This window comes from Naegleria fowleri (assembly GCF_008403515.1).
Source record: "Naegleria fowleri strain ATCC 30894 chromosome Unknown tig36, whole genome shotgun sequence".
Classification (NCBI taxonomy): domain Eukaryota; phylum Heterolobosea; class Eutetramitea; order Acrasida; family Naegleriidae; genus Naegleria; species Naegleria fowleri.
The window spans coordinates 250,706-268,500 of NW_025407968.1; the positions used below are offsets into that span (position 1 = coordinate 250,706).

General features: G+C 36.3%; 9 protein-coding genes across 9 annotated transcripts; 5 read left to right on the forward strand and 4 right to left on the reverse strand.

The window, feature by feature from the left end:
* Positions 1-133: 133 nt before the first annotated feature.
* Positions 134-623, reverse strand: FDP41_004093 (uncharacterized protein; the record flags this gene model as incomplete). Its single annotated transcript, XM_044707470.1, has 2 exons — positions 134-295; positions 483-623. 2 exons carry the CDS (start codon positions 621-623, stop codon positions 134-136), a joined length of 303 nt encoding a protein of 100 aa, XP_044561511.1.
* Positions 624-872: 249 nt separating this feature from the next.
* Positions 873-2,011, forward strand: FDP41_004094 (uncharacterized protein; the record flags this gene model as incomplete). Its single annotated transcript, XM_044707471.1, has 3 exons — positions 873-1,074; positions 1,378-1,398; positions 1,500-2,011. The coding sequence occupies 3 exons, from the start codon at positions 873-875 to the stop codon at positions 2,009-2,011; spliced, it is 735 nt and encodes a 244-aa protein (XP_044561512.1).
* A 191-nt stretch (positions 2,012-2,202) lies between these two features.
* Positions 2,203-3,606, reverse strand: FDP41_004095 (uncharacterized protein; the record flags this gene model as incomplete). Its single annotated transcript, XM_044707472.1, has 2 exons — positions 2,203-2,474; positions 2,529-3,606. The coding sequence occupies 2 exons, from the start codon at positions 3,604-3,606 to the stop codon at positions 2,203-2,205; spliced, it is 1,350 nt and encodes a 449-aa protein (XP_044561513.1).
* A 925-nt stretch (positions 3,607-4,531) lies between these two features.
* Positions 4,532-6,118, reverse strand: FDP41_004096 (uncharacterized protein; the record flags this gene model as incomplete). The annotated part of the gene is made up of 1 exon (XM_044707473.1): positions 4,532-6,118. One exon carries the CDS (start codon positions 6,116-6,118, stop codon positions 4,532-4,534), a length of 1,587 nt encoding a protein of 528 aa, XP_044561514.1.
* A 180-nt stretch (positions 6,119-6,298) lies between these two features.
* Positions 6,299-9,989, forward strand: FDP41_004097 (uncharacterized protein; the record flags this gene model as incomplete). Its single annotated transcript, XM_044707474.1, has 4 exons — positions 6,299-6,788; positions 6,844-7,340; positions 7,390-7,512; positions 7,593-9,989. The coding sequence occupies 4 exons, from the start codon at positions 6,299-6,301 to the stop codon at positions 9,987-9,989; spliced, it is 3,507 nt and encodes a 1,168-aa protein (XP_044561515.1).
* A 147-nt stretch (positions 9,990-10,136) lies between these two features.
* On the reverse strand, positions 10,137-11,171 carry FDP41_004098 (uncharacterized protein; the record flags this gene model as incomplete). Its single annotated transcript, XM_044707475.1, has 1 exon — positions 10,137-11,171. The coding sequence occupies one exon, from the start codon at positions 11,169-11,171 to the stop codon at positions 10,137-10,139; it is 1,035 nt and encodes a 344-aa protein (XP_044561516.1).
* Positions 11,172-11,339: 168 nt separating this feature from the next.
* Positions 11,340-13,480, forward strand: FDP41_004099 (uncharacterized protein; the record flags this gene model as incomplete). Its single annotated transcript, XM_044707476.1, has 3 exons — positions 11,340-11,504; positions 11,680-12,125; positions 12,196-13,480. The coding sequence occupies 3 exons, from the start codon at positions 11,340-11,342 to the stop codon at positions 13,478-13,480; spliced, it is 1,896 nt and encodes a 631-aa protein (XP_044561517.1).
* Positions 13,481-13,756: 276 nt separating this feature from the next.
* Positions 13,757-15,889, forward strand: FDP41_004100 (uncharacterized protein; the record flags this gene model as incomplete). The annotated part of the gene is made up of 2 exons (XM_044707479.1): positions 13,757-15,147; positions 15,205-15,889. 2 exons carry the CDS (start codon positions 13,757-13,759, stop codon positions 15,887-15,889), a joined length of 2,076 nt encoding a protein of 691 aa, XP_044561518.1.
* A 112-nt stretch (positions 15,890-16,001) lies between these two features.
* On the forward strand, positions 16,002-17,567 carry FDP41_004101 (uncharacterized protein; the record flags this gene model as incomplete). Its single annotated transcript, XM_044707480.1, has 2 exons — positions 16,002-16,213; positions 16,349-17,567. 2 exons carry the CDS (start codon positions 16,002-16,004, stop codon positions 17,565-17,567), a joined length of 1,431 nt encoding a protein of 476 aa, XP_044561519.1.
* Positions 17,568-17,795: the final 228 nt, after the last annotated feature.

The window sequence follows — 17,795 nt, forward strand, 5'->3', positions numbered from 1 at the left end:
AATGTGACATTATGGAGTTTGTTGTTGTTTAATGGATTACCTCATGAATGTATTCATTCTCAAATCTGTCTCAATGAATTTACCAAGTTGAATCATCAACATGTTGTGGTTGCTGTGATGAATTACCTTCTAATTATTTATCAAAAGTAGTGGCATCAGATTTAACAGTTTCCACAACAGACTTGTCTGTCTGACCTGGTGCTGAAAGTCCTAAAATTCGTTCCAAATCTTTATCTTGCTCTTCTTGTTCATTTAATTCAGCCATAATTTCCTTTGCAATTTGTTCTTTGAGTTTCTGTTGTGATGATCGGAAAGTCATTCACGAGTTTCAACAAATTTAGTTGAGTTGTTATCATTATAAATATGAAATTGAAAATACCATCCAACGTTGGATTCATAAAATTTAATAATATTAAAAAAATAATAATAAATTAAACATCTCGATTGGTCCATCATCCGATTCATTGCCGGCAAACACATACTCTTTTTTCGGACCATGATGAGAAATTTTGGAAAAAGTTTTTAGTTTCCCATCCCACTAATCCAAAGCATACCAGCGTAAAACCAAACATGGTGGTTGTTGCTGTCTTCCATATCACATTCAATACTTTGTCTAATTTCATTTTTTTGCTTTGAATTATTGACTTTTTTGTGCTTTTTGAAGATGACTTGTCCACTGAAGGCGATGAATAATTCCAATGATACTCAATGATTTGAGAACTCAATAACAGGCCATGACTGAGTATATTATTCAATATTATTAAAAGTTCAGAGATGAAACGAGAGGATAAATCTCACCATTACCAAATTTACAAAAGATAAAAAAATACAACAACAACAACAAATACAATAATATTGAGACGACTCTGAAAATGTCTGCTACAAGTCCGTTAACTCCAGAACAACAACAACAATTTCATCATTACATGAAGCAACACAATTTGGATTCCTTGTTTAATGATTTGACCAAGAAATTGGTTGAAAAACAACCTTTGGATCCCATTCAATTTATGATTGATGAGTTGGAGAGAAAGGATCCTAAGAATCAGCCAAGAAAAGTTGTATTTGTTTTGGGTATGTTTTGTGCGATTTAAATCGTTACGAATCTAGAAACGAACACGATGTTCTATCCATCCAACGTTGTTGTATTGTTGATGATTTGAAATTTGTGGATAACGCGGATCACGTTGTGCTAATTACTTTTAATTTCATTTATTTGGACAATATTGAAAACAAATCTCATATCGGGTTTTGACACATGAAACAAACGGTACACAATGATGTTGGAATAATGATGACATGATTTTGAACTTCATCGGATCGCACGAACATATATCATGACAAACAATTTTAATTATCATCATTACCATACTACAGGAGGTCCAGGATCCGGAAAGGGTTAGTAGTTTTAAATGACTGGAAACTTTGTAACGTTCCGAAACTCATACACGTCATCATTATTTACCATCAAAATATGACATGAATTTACAATTTAATAGGAACACAATGTGCCAGACTGGTTGAAAAGTACAAGTTTGCACACTTCAGTGCTGGAGATTTATTGCGAGCTGAATCAGCAAAGGACACTGAAACAGGAAGAATGATCAATAACTATATTAAGGAAGGTAAAATTGTGCCAGGAGAAGTCACCATTGCCTTGTTGAAGCAGGCAATTATGGGTCATGAAGATCCAAACACAGTCTTTTTGATTGATGGATTCCCTCGTGAGATGAAACAAGCTGTTGATTTTGAGAGACAAGTTTGCTTCTGTCAATTTGTCCTCTTCTTTGATTGTCCTGAGCAAGTTTTGGAGGATCGTTTGTTGAAGAGAGGCCAAACAAGTGGTCGTATTGATGACAACATTGAAAGCATCAAAAAGAGATTCCAAACCTATATTAACCAAACAATGCCAGTTATTCAATACTTTAAGGCTTTCAATAAGGTCAAGACAATTGACAGTTCAAAATCTGTGGATTTGGTATTCGAAGACGTTTGTAAACTTTTTGATTAAGAGACATTTTAAATGAATAATATGATTTTTGTACTGCTACTATTCAAGCACCAATACATTTTATGGTAACATGTTATTATAAAGTTGCTATTGCTGTCACGTGAAAAGCTAATTAAGTTTTAAAGAGCTGTTAATTTACAATATCATTTAAAACTTTATTTTAGAAATTGGTCATGATTGCTAGTTTGAAACTATCGAATTGCAACATCTTCAAGCTCATGTCTGGACAAATTAATAATATTGTAATTTCGCCCTCTTGTTTGATTGTTGAAAATTAATTGCAAACGATTCGAGTTTTGCAAATCCTGTTCCTTCTGGAGAATGATATCTTTTGCACCAGACATCTTTTCACTTAGCTCTGTCTTTGCTTTTCGTTGCATGAATGGTTGTGACGAAGACTCAGGAAATTCATGAGGTTTCAACGTCATCCTGCCAATCTCTGAATTTGACATTTTATTGAGCCCTGTAAGAAAAGTGAGATATTACCATCCCAATATAATAAAATAATTAAACTTACGTTCTTTACGTGATCTGGAACCTTCAGATTTGGTTCCTCTGTTAGTGATGTCGTCATCCTTATTGAAAATGTCCATGTCGTCTTGAACATTTAGAACTCCATGCCGATAACCTGATTTGACAATTCTCATAAATTTGTTTTTCTTTCTTCGAATGTCCCTTTCCAATTTCAAAAATTCTTCTCTTTCTGCCTCAGCCTTGAGTAAGGCTCTCTTTTGTCTTGGGCCTAATTGTTTATGAAATTCTCCTTCCTCATTGTAAATTGTTGAGGCATCACCGTGAATTTTTAGAGCTTTTCGCAATTCTTTCTTTTCTAGGGTTACTATTTCCGCCTTCCTTGGTTTTCCATTTCTATATTCTTCTCGTTTAAAAAGTTGAACTTTTTCAAAGTCTGCTGTGGGGTTGGATGTGACAAACGTTTCACTTCGAAATATCTTGTGATCTTTGTGATCCTTTTCAACCAAATCATCGCTTTCACATGCCGAGTTTTCCTTAATGAATTGTTGAACTGGTTTGTCGAATTTTGAAATAAAGACCTCACTCATCTTCTTAACCACTGATGGTTTGTTTGGAATAAGTTCCGACTGTTTAGATTCATCCCAACATATCGGATCTCTAACGCCTTTGTCCAAAGTTCTAAAGTGCTTGTAGTACAACTCACCAGCATTCTCCGCCGACAGTTGAGGAATTGGAAAATCCATGTCACCAACATTATAACTTTCTCTTTGAGAGGAAAAAGGAAAGGTTTTGAAAGGAGGTACCACGTTGTTATTCTTTGGAGAACTCACATTACTTCCTTGAAGAGGTGGTAACAACGAATGATGATGGCGATGTTTCTGCAGCTCGTGATGTGTCTTTTCAAAGCGAATATCGGCATTGAGGTGAGATGCAGCAGCCGAGGATTGTTGCAACAAGGCAGATGGTTCCTCCGCTCTAAATGATTGAGACAAGACATTCTTTCTTGGAATGGATTCGGAAGGCTGATCATGATCCGCGATTGTCAATTTAAAACTCTTTATATTTGGGGAAATTGATCTCTTGACAAAAGAATCAAAACTCTTCGGATTTGGTTTCTGCATCATGATGAAATTCCATCAGCACTGCAATTGTTCTTCTTGTTGTTTCTTCTTGATGAAGATGTATTTGAATTCCTCCTTTTCTTGATATAAGGATCGCTTTACTTTGCTGTAAATTTTCAAAAATACGAAAGAGAGGGAAATAATTTTTTAAATTTTTGTAACGGACCAAAAAATTTGGAATCATAATCTCTCTCTGCCTTTCATCGAATTGGGTGATGAAGAACGACGTTGTTGTGGTCTCGTTGATGTTGTGGGAGACACTGATCACGAAAAGCAAGAGCAGTTTGCGGAATGTTTGGCTTGGCCCTTAGGGACCAAGTGGTGGTGAACTTGCAACGATCCACTTGTGTTGAGGAGACATGGTTGAAGAATCGCATAAGAAAGAGTGTTGCAAAATGTGAAAGGTGAGAACGATACCACTCGTTCAAAATGGAAGAGTGGAAGTATGATCTATGAGGATGTCAACAACAGAACTGTTGACCATATTATGGAGACTTACAGCACCTTTTACTGTTTAGATTTAAGCTCATTCGAGAATTTTAATAGTTCAGTTGATCATTTCCAAAAGTGTGGTTCAAAGTGAATTTTAAGATCGACCTTAATGACTCCAATGTTAATCGAAAAACTATTCAACAAGCACTTCATGAACACAATATTGTCTTACTCGGGACTAAGTGTGATATCAAAGCAGTTTCGCATGGGAAGATATGTACGTATTTGTGTACAGTGACGGATTACTGTTCCTTTTTGGGAAAGAAAGATCGTTTACATGGAAGTAAGCGCAAAGAAATGTCAAAATGTTTTGTATCCTTTGAAATCTTTCATTCAATTACATGCAAAGAAATCTAGTGCAACGTGTGTCCAATGAGATTGACTTGATTGATTACAACATCGTTCAATGCCGAGACCAGTAATGACAAAAAATTCAAAATTTCGAGAGTTTCAAATCCGAAAAGGCCTGTGTTTGTGGTGCTCTTTGAAGATTACCGAAAAAATCAACAAGTCTTGTGTTGATTTTTTCAATCACAACAAAGGAATAAAATTGGTAACAATAAATATTTGAAATAATCTCATTCTCTTGGAGAGATAGGTCTGTACGGGTTGGTTGTTCGTAGGAATCAAATGGAGTTCCATTACCTAATTGTCCTTGTACATTTGATCCCATTGAATATACCCATCTCTGTGAGCTTGTGAGCATAATATGTGCAAGCCCACAACTGACGTCAGTAATATATTCATTGATTGGTTGGGACTGCAAGTACAACTCGGTGGGAATAGTTCCCAAGTTTAAGGCAGAATTTGTATTTGAATGAACCAAATCTCCCCAAAGAAGCACTCTTGAAATTGGTTCATACACACCTTGTGAAATTAAGGCAATGATAAAGTTATGTCCAATCATGATCTTGTTAATCATTTCATTTTCACAAATTTTTGATCGATTCATTTCGATGAATTTTCTTTGTCCAAAATGAGAAACTCCAAATAAACGGCCATCCTGTAATAAAAGGATTCCCATTCCATATCGCCTTTGAATTTCAACAATTTTTGAAGATTTTGGAAACTCATTTTCATGTAGAGGTATTCCTCTTTCAAAACCAAAAGTATCGATGGTATCTCCTCCTGTATAAAAACGTTGTGTTCCGTATAGATCGTGTGTGACAAACCAATATCCATTTTCACTGCACGCAATATGTGTCACTTTTTCTTTTCGATTCACAAAATACTGAATCATCTCACAAAAATAAAGACGTTCTCCAAATATTGCCTCTATTGCTAATAATCCACTTGCATATACTCTTCCTGAGTTCGAATCTAACAACAAAACATGAGATGGACTACATTCAATTCTACTAATAGTTGGATACACCTCTATCCATGTTTCTTCTTCTCGATCATATTCACAAAATTTGAGTGGTGTCCATTTCTCCACTTGTCTCAAAAAACAATCATCATGATTTTTCAATACTAACATTGCATTTGGATTCTCTCCTCTGACGTAGACTTGACCATTTTCAGTCACTAACAAACAATATCCAAAATATCCAGAAATGAATTTCACTCGAGCGAATCCTTCCAAGTCATGACTGCCACCACTAGATTTTTCATGGGAAATCATGCTTCCTTTTCCATTACGATTATTATTAGTGTGATCAGTATTGTTGTTGTTATTATTATTGTTTTTATAAGTATTGTGAGATAGGTGAGTATGAGTGATAATGGAATTTTTCATTTCAACATCTGCATCCTCGTCCTCCTCCGAATAATGCATCTTATGAGATGTCGTACAAGAAGGTAGTTCTACAATTCCACGATTCAAAGACGCCATCATCACCACAGAATCATGACCTGGACGTGTAATATGGACTCCGAGTTCAGAATGTTCATTCCAACCACAAGCTCTCACTTGTTGTTGCCTCGGATTCCATATGGCTTTCCAAGGAATTGTTGATCGGATGCATGATTGCAAAAGAATGCTTCTGTTCTTGGGATGAAGATCAAGGCTTGAAATCATTTTTTTTAAATTGAAGAAAAGCCACAGATTTGATGGTGCTTTCGAAACAATTCTTGACAAAAGAGTTGAATCATGGACAGGTAAATTAAACATCAAGTTGCTGTTATCCATTGAATTGAAATCATTCCTTCAAATTTATAATCAAAAAGAGAGTCTCAGGGTTGAACACTTTACAAAAAAATGGCCAAAATTGATCCCTCCTCGGCATCCACATCGGGAAACCATCAAGAAGGCTCTTCTTCTTCCATTCCTAATCAAAATGTTACGAATGGTACTTCATCATCAAATGTTCCACCTCCACCTCCTTCCAACACTTCTGTTTTATTCAACTCAGCTGTTGCATCTTTTTTAAGTCATAGTTCCGGAACAACAACCACAGCAGGATCATCATCCACTAATACTAATTGTAATGGCACATCTACTAGTATTACTACTCAAAATAATTTTGTTGGATTGGCCAATCAGGGTGCCACTTGTTATTTGAATTCTCTCGTTCAATCATTGTTTCATACGCCTGAATTTCGATATGTGATCTTCAAGTGGAGATACGATGCTCAACGTGATCCGAGCAAGGAAAGATGTATTCCATACCAATTACAACGACTTTTTGCATTTTTGACGCTTTCAAAGAGAAAGGCTGTACCCACAACAAGTTTGACAAAATCATTTGGTAAGTTTGTCACGCTAGACAATTTTTGATATATTATAATAATAATTATTAATAGGATGGGAACAATCGGATGCATTCGTTCAACATGACGTTCAAGAATTGAATAGACTTTTGTTTGATGCTATTGATGTTTCATTGATTGCTTCTCGAAATACTGATAACAAAGAGACACAAAATGGTCACACTCCAAAGATCAAAGAACTCACTAATTTTCATGACGTGTTGATCAGTGACATTTATAGTGGAATAATGCTTGATTATATTGAAGCTAAAGATCATAAACGAGAATCAGGCGAACCTGTGGGAAGGGTGAGAGAAGATATTTACATGGACTTGCAGTTAGTGGTCAGAAGCGTATCCTCCGTGGAGGAGGCTCTCGACAACTATGTGAAGCCAGAGCTCTTAGAGGGAAATGAACAATGGATTTGTGAGGAACTTGGAAACAAGAAAATTGATGCCATCAAAGGCTTAAAGTTGAAGACTCTTCCTTACATTTTAACATTGCACTTGAAGAGATTTGACTATGATCTCCAAACTTGGACTCGAATTAAGGTAAGTGGTAGATGATTATGTCCACTACTTTAACGTCATACGTTAATAGTTAGGAAATATGGTTACCTTTCCATTCGAATTGGATATGACAAAATACGTAACAAATCAATCTGGCTCGTATATTTATGATTTATTTGCTGTATTAATCCACTCTGGATCTGCTCTTGGAGGTGTAAGTTGAATACTGAGATTTTTCTTTAATACTGACATCTACCTGTTATTTTGTTTTTCACTTTCTATTCAATTTAAAAGCACTATTATGCGTACATTAAATCATTTTCTACTGGAAAATGGTATAATTTTAATGACAGCAACGTGTCTGAGATTGATGCTCAACAGGTGAAATTGATGTATGGTACCAATGATGCAAGTGCAACTGGTCGATATTCCTCTTCCACCAATGCCTATATGCTTTTGTATAGGAAGAGAGACGAGATTCTAAACATCAACCATGTAGAAGAAAATATGATTCCAGACGATTTACGGGAAGAGGTAGAAAAAGATAACGAACAAATTGTTGAGGAGCTTCGAAAGGCCGAAGAAGCACGACAATCATTGAACCTTCGTATTAAATGTGAGGGCCAACCTGTATTATCAATAACTGTAAAAAAGACAGATACCATGAAACAAGTATTAGAAAAGGTACATGAAATGATGTCACGAAGAGAAAACTTTTATTCTAAACTCTCAAATTGTAGACTCCGCAAGTTTGACATTATGAAGCAAGTACCAACTTCTTCCTTCCATAGACATGGAGATCAACCAATTTCACGATTCAACATGTTCAATGGTACCATTTTATATTTGGAAACAAAAGAATCAGACGAGGAATGGAAAGAAATTACAGAATATATTACAATATATGTGTGTCCCTTCAATGAGGAAAATAATGATTTTGACCAACCAAGATCCGTCAAAATTACTACCACACATACCTTGTTGGATATTAAGAAAGAAATTGAGAAGGAATTGCAAAGAGAAAGATTTCCAAATGAAAAGTTAAATCTGGTCATTATGCGAAATGATCAACTTATATTATTCCATAATGTGGAAGAAAATGACAGAACTATCGAAAATGGGTTGAACATTGTCGGATCTGATTTAGTTTATGTTGAAACTCTTGAAAACCCAACACAAAATCTCGAAACCAAAGTTTTGGCGAAATTAGAAGAAATGAAATATTGTTTTGATGTATTGATTAACACATTCGACAAACCAAACGATTATACCACTGCTGTTACAGTTGATAAACGGAAAACAGTCAGAGATCTTAAAGAGAGAATAGCAAAAATATTGCAAACAGAACCTTCTGCATTCAGATTATGTACCAAAATGCACATGCAACCAATTAACGAAGACATGTTAATTGCTGAGTGTCCTCACATTTTTGAATATACGTCTTTACATGTGGAAAAGGGTGCAGCTCCTAAAGAAGGGGAAGTCATTCTCCAGTTATATGTGCATCTTCCATGGTTATCTGAAAAGCAACACCAAGAAAAGCCCCCTGAAGAAGAACCAAAATCTCCTCCTCAACAAGAGAATGTTCATCACGACATCGCAAGTAACAATGTACCACCTCCTCCCAATACAGAAAGCGGTGTCATGATGACATGTGAACCGCCACCATCAAGCTCAACTGCAGTAGTACTTGCTCCCAAGGATGGTCCAGTTTACAATCAAGGAATGAGATATCTCGATGTTATGCAAAAGTTAAAAGATGAATTTAGATTTGTTGATAAGATTGTCATCAATCAACAAGAAACCTTGGGACAATTCAAGAAGAGAATTTTTGAAAAGTATTTCTCCAACCCTGATTCTGATCAATATGTGCCATTAGAATTGATGAGATTGAGGACAAAGGTTGGAGTATTCTTACAAAACATGTTAATTCACGATGATAAGACCCTCAAAGAGAATATTTCGGACCTGACAAACAACAAACACATTTTAGTGCAAATAATGGAAAAACCAATGACAATGCGTGAAGGTGACATGACTATTTATGTTCAGAGATGGTTACCGTCTGAGTGGAAGTTTTATGGCGGTTCTGATGCCAAATTCGAGGTTCTTATTCCAAAAGAAAGTGATTCGCTTTCTCCTCAAACACTGAGATCAAAAATTTATGAAAGCCTTAAACATTCTGCTCTCTCAGATGTGTCACCAGAAAGATTTGAGCAAATAGGTATAAGCAGAGCTCCAGGCCAATTTGACTATTTCATTACGAAGGAGTGTATTCAGGTCGCAATTTTAAATTATGACGAAATTGACTCGGTGAAGGATCTGTATCGACCACCGTTCATCATCAAACAAGATGAAATTTTCATTGTGAGAATGAAGGACGAAGTGGACAAGTATGACATGGAAGAATACAAGCAAAAGAAAAAAGCAGAAGCAAATGCTCCCTCTACATCCCGTGTTCAGGAAAAAGCACTCAAAATTAAGGTTCTCGATAAAGAAACAGAAGAAAAGGAACAACGATTGAAAGAAGAGAGGGAGAGTGAGGAACAAAAAAAGAAGGAATCCCAAGAGACAGATCAAAACGGAACCAGTAGCAACCATCATGACGCCATGAATATTGACTCCTCGACTTCGTCCTCAACACAAGAGAATCCAAAAAAGAAACTAAAATTAAAAGCTGACGAAGCATAAGTGAATTTAATATCAAATAAATATTGAGATGTTAATGGTCTATTAGATGAATCTCACTAACTCCGTCCGTCCAAAATTTGATGAGTTACCTTAATTGCGATCACCACCAACATGAAGACTTTCCTTCTCATGAAGAGTCAAGCTTTCTTATTCATCATTGTGTTCTTTCAAGTACTTAGTTCGAACATCATCGTTTGCTTCATACGCCCATTTTAGATTGGAGGAAGCGACATCCAGAATTGAAGTATTATCCTGTTCACATGCTCCAAAGACATATCCACTGGCCTTATCGACCGTTTTCAACACGTTTAACACACTCTCCTTATCTTGAATATTCAAAGTACAAAATGAAACTAGAGAATAGTCCTGAATGACATCTGCCATTAATTGATTTAGCTTTCTGAATCTCGTCTTGTATTTTCGTTTTCGTTTGGCTATTTTTGATTCAAAACTTTCCTCATCTTGCATATCATGTTTTTCGTCATCATCATTTTCATCCTCATCAGATTCAATTGGATTGGAATTAGCTTCTCCATCAATGTGTGACTCAGGTTTTCGCCCAATACTTTGCACAAGATAAGATAAATCTTGAACATCCGTGTAAAAGTCAATGTCAAAAGCCAATTTTCCATATTGTTCTATCAGATCGATCTTTGACAAAATATTGACATGAGGTAATTCCAATCTAATCATAATCGAAAGAGAAACCATGAGAACAGAAATATATTTAGAGGCATCTGTACAATGATGAGCATCTACCAAATTTACAGCACATAATCTAAAGTGCCACTTATTCACTAAAACATCACAAATATCCTTTACAACATTATAATGTGTATATAATTCAATTTGTCCCGGCATATCAAAAATGACATAATAAGAATCATCTACAATATAGGGCTTCAATTGTACTTTCAACCAATCCTCCAAATGTTCCTTCAAATATTCCATACAATAAATCAAGGCTCCATTTGGGCCCAATTTTAATTCCTCCATCACAGGTTGAACACAAATTAAATCTTGAATATCCACTCCACATTCATAGGTATATCCCTCATTAGCTGGATCCATATTAACCACAACAACTTTTCTTCCGATTCCTCTCATAAATTGCTGCATTCCGTTGCAATAGGTTGATTTTCCGCTGCCCGGAGGTCCCACCACGACTTGACCGAAAGGCATTTTTTTTTGATATCTTTTTTTCTTCATCAACTTCAAAGAGAGTCAATTATTGCATTTGTCTTTTTAATGAATTTATAATTAATTACACTAATCTTACATTCGGAAGTTCTTACACTTGTTCAATAAATAAGCAAAACGAATGGAATGAGCAAAAATTGAAGCAAAAAAATGAGTCATCCTCATGTCGACCGTTATGCAAGCCTCAAGCTTGTCTATGGAAATGATTTGATTGAATTTGTGAGAGAGAGTAAAGTCTTGGTGGTCGGAGCTGGTGGAATTGGATGTGAGTTGCTGAAAAATTTGGTTCTTTCGGGATTTGAGAATATTGAGATTGTAGGTGTCTTGTTGCGGATGGATGTTTTATTGATTGTTGTTGTCGTTGCCATTAATTGTTATATAATTGTTCATTATTTTTTTATTTAATGAACATGGTTGATATAAATATCATTGTCGGATGGATTACCAATGTTTTTAAAATATAATTTTTAATTATTTGATCACGAAATAGATTGATTTGGACACGATTGACATTAGTAATTTAAATAGACAATTTCTTTTCAGACAAAAGCATGTCAGAGAATCAAAGGCAAAAATTGCAAAAGAAACAGCTCTCACTTTTAACCCAAAATGTAATATTGTTGCTCATCATGGAAACATTAAACAAAGTGCCTATGGATTGGATTTCTTCAAGCAATTCAAGTTGGTGATTAATGCACTTGACAATGTTGATGCTAGAAGACATGTCAATAGATTATGTCTTGCTGCTAACATTCCCATGTTGGATGGTGGTACTGCAGGATATTTGGGTCAAGTAAAATCCTATCAAAGAGGATTTACGGAATGTTATGAATGTAAGGGAAATAGAAACACCGAGAAGACCTATGCTGTGTGCACTATTCGATCTAATCCATCGAAAATGATCCATTGTGTGGTGTGGGCCAAATTATTATTCGAGTAAGTATTCTCGCCACTTTGTCTATGAATTTATGTATGAACATAATATCAAATAATCAAAATATGACAGCCGACTCTTTGGAAAAGTTAGTGATAGCAATGAAATTTCAACTGGATTCGAAGAAATTTTGAAGGCAACAGAAGACTTCCCACAAAAGGTTTTCAACAAAGTTTTTGTCCATGATGTTCGAGAATTATCACAAATGAAAAATAAGGAAGTTTGGAACACTGGAAAGCCACCTGAACCTCTTACTGATGAATATTTGAAAATCCTAAGACAAAATAATCCAAACGCTGACAAGAGAGCTGGAGTTAAAGATCAAATAATTTGGACACCTGATGAATGTGTACAAATTTTATTGAAGAGCCTGACTTCTCTCAAGCAACGAAGGGAAAAATCTAGCGAACCATTGTCATTTGACAAAGATGATGAGGATGCGTTGAATTTAGTCACTAGTGCTTCCAATTTGAGAGCTTTCAATTTTCACATTCCTCCAAGCTCTCGATTCGACATCAAGTCAATGGCCGGCAACATTGTACCAGCCATCGCTACAACCAATGCAATTATTGCTGGTCTTCTCGTGTGTGAAGCATTTAAAGTAATGAAAAGCATTCATCTGAGCCAAGGAAAAGAAGGTTCTGTCAATCATGTTAGTGAGTGCCTACAAACAGATTGCTTGGCCAAAACTGTGGTAAAGGGTAGAAAGAACACGATTATTCTTCCTGTCAGAATGGGACCACCAAACAAGAAGTGTTTTGTGTGCTCTTCAAATTCTGTTACAGTGTTTGTTAATTGTGACAAGATGAGCTTGGAAAGATTTGTTGAAGACGTTTTAAAAAACAAATTAGCACTCAAGGAGCCCTCTGTGCTGTCAAATGATGATCTTATCTATGAGTGTGGAGAAGAATTAGAGCAAGATCAAATAGAATTGATACAAAAACGTCAAAAGGAACTGTTGAAAGACACTGGAATTGTGGACGGTTCGGAACTCATTGTTGAAGATTTCTCTCAAGATATTAGTTGGAAAGTGATTGTGAGGCACATGCCAGATATTGAGGTTGAAGAGTTTTATGTGGAGGGAGATGAACCACCAAAGCCAGCAACTGAGGAAACAGCAACCCGTATTCCATCATCACGTGTTACTGATGAGAGCAGTGGTGATGTCATGACCCTGACAGATGATGATGATGGCTGTGTGTGCATTACAGATCAGCAAGAAGAACGCAAACGATTGAATGAGAGAAGAAATGAGCTTAAGAGAAAAAGAGCCGAAACTGAGAACAACCTCTCAGAAGATACTAATCCTCTCAAAGAGAAGAAACAGGAAGACGAGGTCATTCTCTTGGATGATTAACTCATTATTTGCAGTCTCTTGGGACGACACACATTTAAAAAAAAAAATTCTCATGCTTGAATGTTTGAACCACTAGGCTCGCCTTAAAACCATTCAAAGAAAACACACTCTCTTGCTACATCAGCAACATCAGCACCAACAACAATAACAACGAATTTGCAAATTAATAACAACGCTTAATACACGAACACGTGTGTTCCTTAATAATATTATGCTTGAATAACGAAAGTCGTTAGAATGACTGACCGTACTATTGGTTCTCCTCCCCGCACCAACATGGATCACCAAACAACAACCACTACCTCCTCCCTTTACTCATGTACCACAACCACTCCTTCCGTTCACTTTGCGGAAACAACTACTACGACTTTAGTTCCTGCTCATCCTTTCGATGCCGATGATGATGAGGAACCTCCTCTTCCTTCAGATGATACTGTTTCTGTGAGATCGAGAGTAACCAGTAAGGATCGAAACCCTCAGCGCTTCTCACCACGACCGCTTTCATTAGCTGGTGAAATTGTTTCACCCTTTTCTCAAGCTCTTTACTCTGGTACTTATGAACACTTGGGAGAGTTAACCGACAACTCTCTTTCCAAGATAGAGAAGAGATCAAAGCATTTGAGTTGTTCTTCGGTGATGGAATTTTCAGATCTGTTGAAGCAGGCTGGAGTGAATTTGGAAGATTTGCAAGATGAAGATTGGGACGATGACAGTAATGAAGAAGATAATGACACGGTTGGGACAGACAACACTGTTCATAATGAAACTGCACAACAATATTTCCTTAATACCATCGCCAACAATGCAAACTTTGTGGAAGAGTACGATAGCGATCCGGAAACCTTCACGGCCACCAGAGATTCGATGAAAGTTGAGGTGGATGAACATGACTTAAAAACTCGGAGAAATCCTTCACAAACATTTACACCTCCTCCCCTCAATAATCGAAAGAGCATGAGTCACTTATTTAAGTTTTCAAGCAGTGAAACAAAAGAAACTGATGGAATGAATCTCTCTAGGTCGGCCATGTGTGATTTTCCTGTTGGAATGGGCATTGAGGTACAATCTCCTCCCTCTTCCTCACCACAGCAAGATTCCCCGTCTCCCACGTCCAGTAATACTTCGCCCACTATGTTATCTGTTCCAACCACACCTCAAGCAAGAAGAAGTTCTGTAAAGCGAAAAAAGAGCATTCGTTCGAATGATTTTATGAAAGGTGGAAGATATATGTCCAAAGATTTTTTCTCTACTCTTTTCAAAAAAGGAGAAATTAAGGAATTTGGAGTAGATTTATTAACAGTCATGTCCCGTAAAAGCGAAATGGGCCACGAAATACCAGCACTCATAGAAGAAATGATGGTTGTGATATCTGAAAGACTTTCAGTAGAAGGATTATTTAGAATTGGTGGAAATGTGAAGGACATGGAAATACTGGTAAAGAAAATCGATTCAGGAAAGGTTGTGGAGTTAAGATCTCTTAATATTCATGTCATTACTGGACTCACAAAAAAATATATTCGGCAAGCCAAATTAATTCCTCCTCAGTCTTATCATATTTTCAAGAGAATAGCACAACTTGACAATGAAGAAGAAATAATTAAGGAGCTGGCGAACGTATTTCAAGATGTATCTATCATACCTTATTATAATTGTTTGTTATTGAATAGGTATGTAACAACGTGAGAAGATGATAGCGATCTCACGACACCTTTTTCAATATTCAGATTGTTACATTTATTGTATCATATCCATTGCAAGAGCAATGAAAATCAAATGACGGCTAGCAACTTGGCAATAATTTTTGCTCCTAATTTATTTCAGGAGGACCCTAATGCAAGTACAGCCACAATTAGCTCCTCTCTCGTTCTTCAAACAAAGGGAACAAAACTCATCACGATCATGATCGAAAAATATCAAGAAGTGTTTAGGGAACTGTTCGAGAAAATTAAGGCTAATAAGGACTTTATTCCTCTCGCTGTAAAAGAGTCAATCTCAAAGAATGAATCAAAACATTCAACGACATCCTCTAATAACACCAACAGTGTAGACAACAGTGGTTTTATTATCTTGAAAGGATTCTTGTCAAAGAAAACCAAGGTTAAATCATGGAAAAGAAGATTTATTGTTTTAACCAAGACACATTTGATGGTGTTAGAAGATGAAGACACTTCAAAAAAGGCTTTAGACTTTTTGGATTTATCAAAATCATACATCGAGAATAATTATGAGAAGAAAGATCACACCTTTAAAATATGTTTGAAAACCGACCCGCAATCTTCTCACCTTGAAGAAGCAAAGGAAATAATTCTTAAAGCAGAAAATGAAACTGAAAAAAACCAATGGTTCAACTCAATTCAAGAACGGATAGATGCACTTCAAACTAACCAGGCTGTAATCTCAATTCATTGATAGTAGTATCATCCTCCTTCTTGAATAAATGATGGGGCATGAGCTTGGGGTGGAATCATTTAAAATTAAGCCCAAAAAAAGACCGAAAAAAAATAACTCCGCAATCCACAAAATGAAATCTGTCATGCATTCTGTGTTGAAATCATCAAACTGCAAGCAACAACGGTTTTTTGCAAATTACTCAGCAATGATGATGTTGGGTAACCATAATCAACGATTTTCCCAAAGAGCTTCGTTTTCAACCCGTATGGGCCAACAACATGAAATTAAGAAGTTGAGTAGTGAGGATGTTATGAAATTAGAGAACGATTATTCAGCACACAAGTATGTACATGTTCATCAAACTTTCATCATTTTAACAATCATGATTATTATTGTTGTTGTTATCTTGATTCCGATGACCCAATCAAAATTTCATCATCATCATCGCACTATATGTACAACATTGTCTTAAATCAGTTATCATCCATTGAAGGTAGTCTTTGAACGTGCTCAAGGAGTGGTTGTCTATGATCCAGAAGGACGTAAATATTATGATTTTCTCTCTGCTTATAGTGCAGTCAATCAAGGACATTGCCATCCTAAAATTCTCGAGACATTGAAATCACAGGCAGAAAAGGTAACACTCTCATCTCGTGCCTTTTATAACAATGTGTTTGGCCAATGGGCTCAATACGTTACTAAATTATTTGGCTACGAAAAAGTGTTGCCAATGAACACCGGAGCTGAAGCAGTTGAAACTGCATTGAAAGCAGCCAGAAAGTGGGGCTATGAGGTCAAAGGCATTCCAGATAATGAAGCAATTATTATTGCTTGCTCTGGTAATTTCCATGGAAGAACTATTGGTGTCATTAGTTTTAGTGATAGCGATGAAACAAGAGATGGATTCGGACCATTCTTACCAGGTGTTTTAACTGCAAAATATGATGACGTGAATTCTTTGAGAGAGCTTTTGGAAAAGTTTGGAAAGAATGTTGCTGGTTTCTTATTGGAGCCAATTCAAGGAGAGGCTGGAGTGAGGGTTCCAAGTGAAAAATATCTAAGCGAAGTTTACAAGCTTTGTAAGCAACATAATGTTTTGATGATTTGTGATGAAATTCAAACAGGTTTAGGAAGAACTGGTAAAATGCTTTGTTACGAGCACTCATTGGATAAATCTAAGGGAGAAAAACCAGACATTTTGATTTTGGGAAAGGCATTGTCAGGAGGAGTATTCCCAGTTTCATGCATTCTGGCTGACAAGAGAGTGATGGATGTTTTTGAACCAGGCACACATGGAAGTACTTATGGTGGAAATCCACTTGGATGTGCTGTGTCAATGACTGCTCTCGAAGTTTTGCAAAATGAGAACATGATTGAGAACGCAGCTAGACTTGGTGAAATTTTCAGACAAGAATGCAGAGAGCTTGTTCATGAGGGAGGAATTGTTGATGAAGTCAGAGGAAAGGGTCTTCTCAATGCTTTTGTGATGAATCACAGTCGAATGCATGGCAAGAATTCGTATGATTTATGTACCAGCTTGAAAGAAAATGGACTTTTAGCAAAACAAACTCATGACAACATTATTCGATTTGCTCCTCCACTGGTGATTACTGAAGAGCAATTGAGAGAATGTATTGCAATTATTAAGAAAGTAGTGAGATCATTCGAGAAACCACCACAATCAAAGCAACAATAAAGAAGGGACTCTCGAATTTAATACAGAAATTAAACAAGAACTCACGTGATTGTTGAAGAAAAGTTGTACCTGAGAGAAAAGTTGCTCGTCCACTCACCACTTGGTGCTAGCACCGATGATTTATCAAAGCTCATCTCTGGAGTCGATTTTATTGTGGATTCAGGTTTGAAACCATTTTCAAACAAGAGATTCACACCATTTAGCACTGATACTGTTCAATTTAAGGAC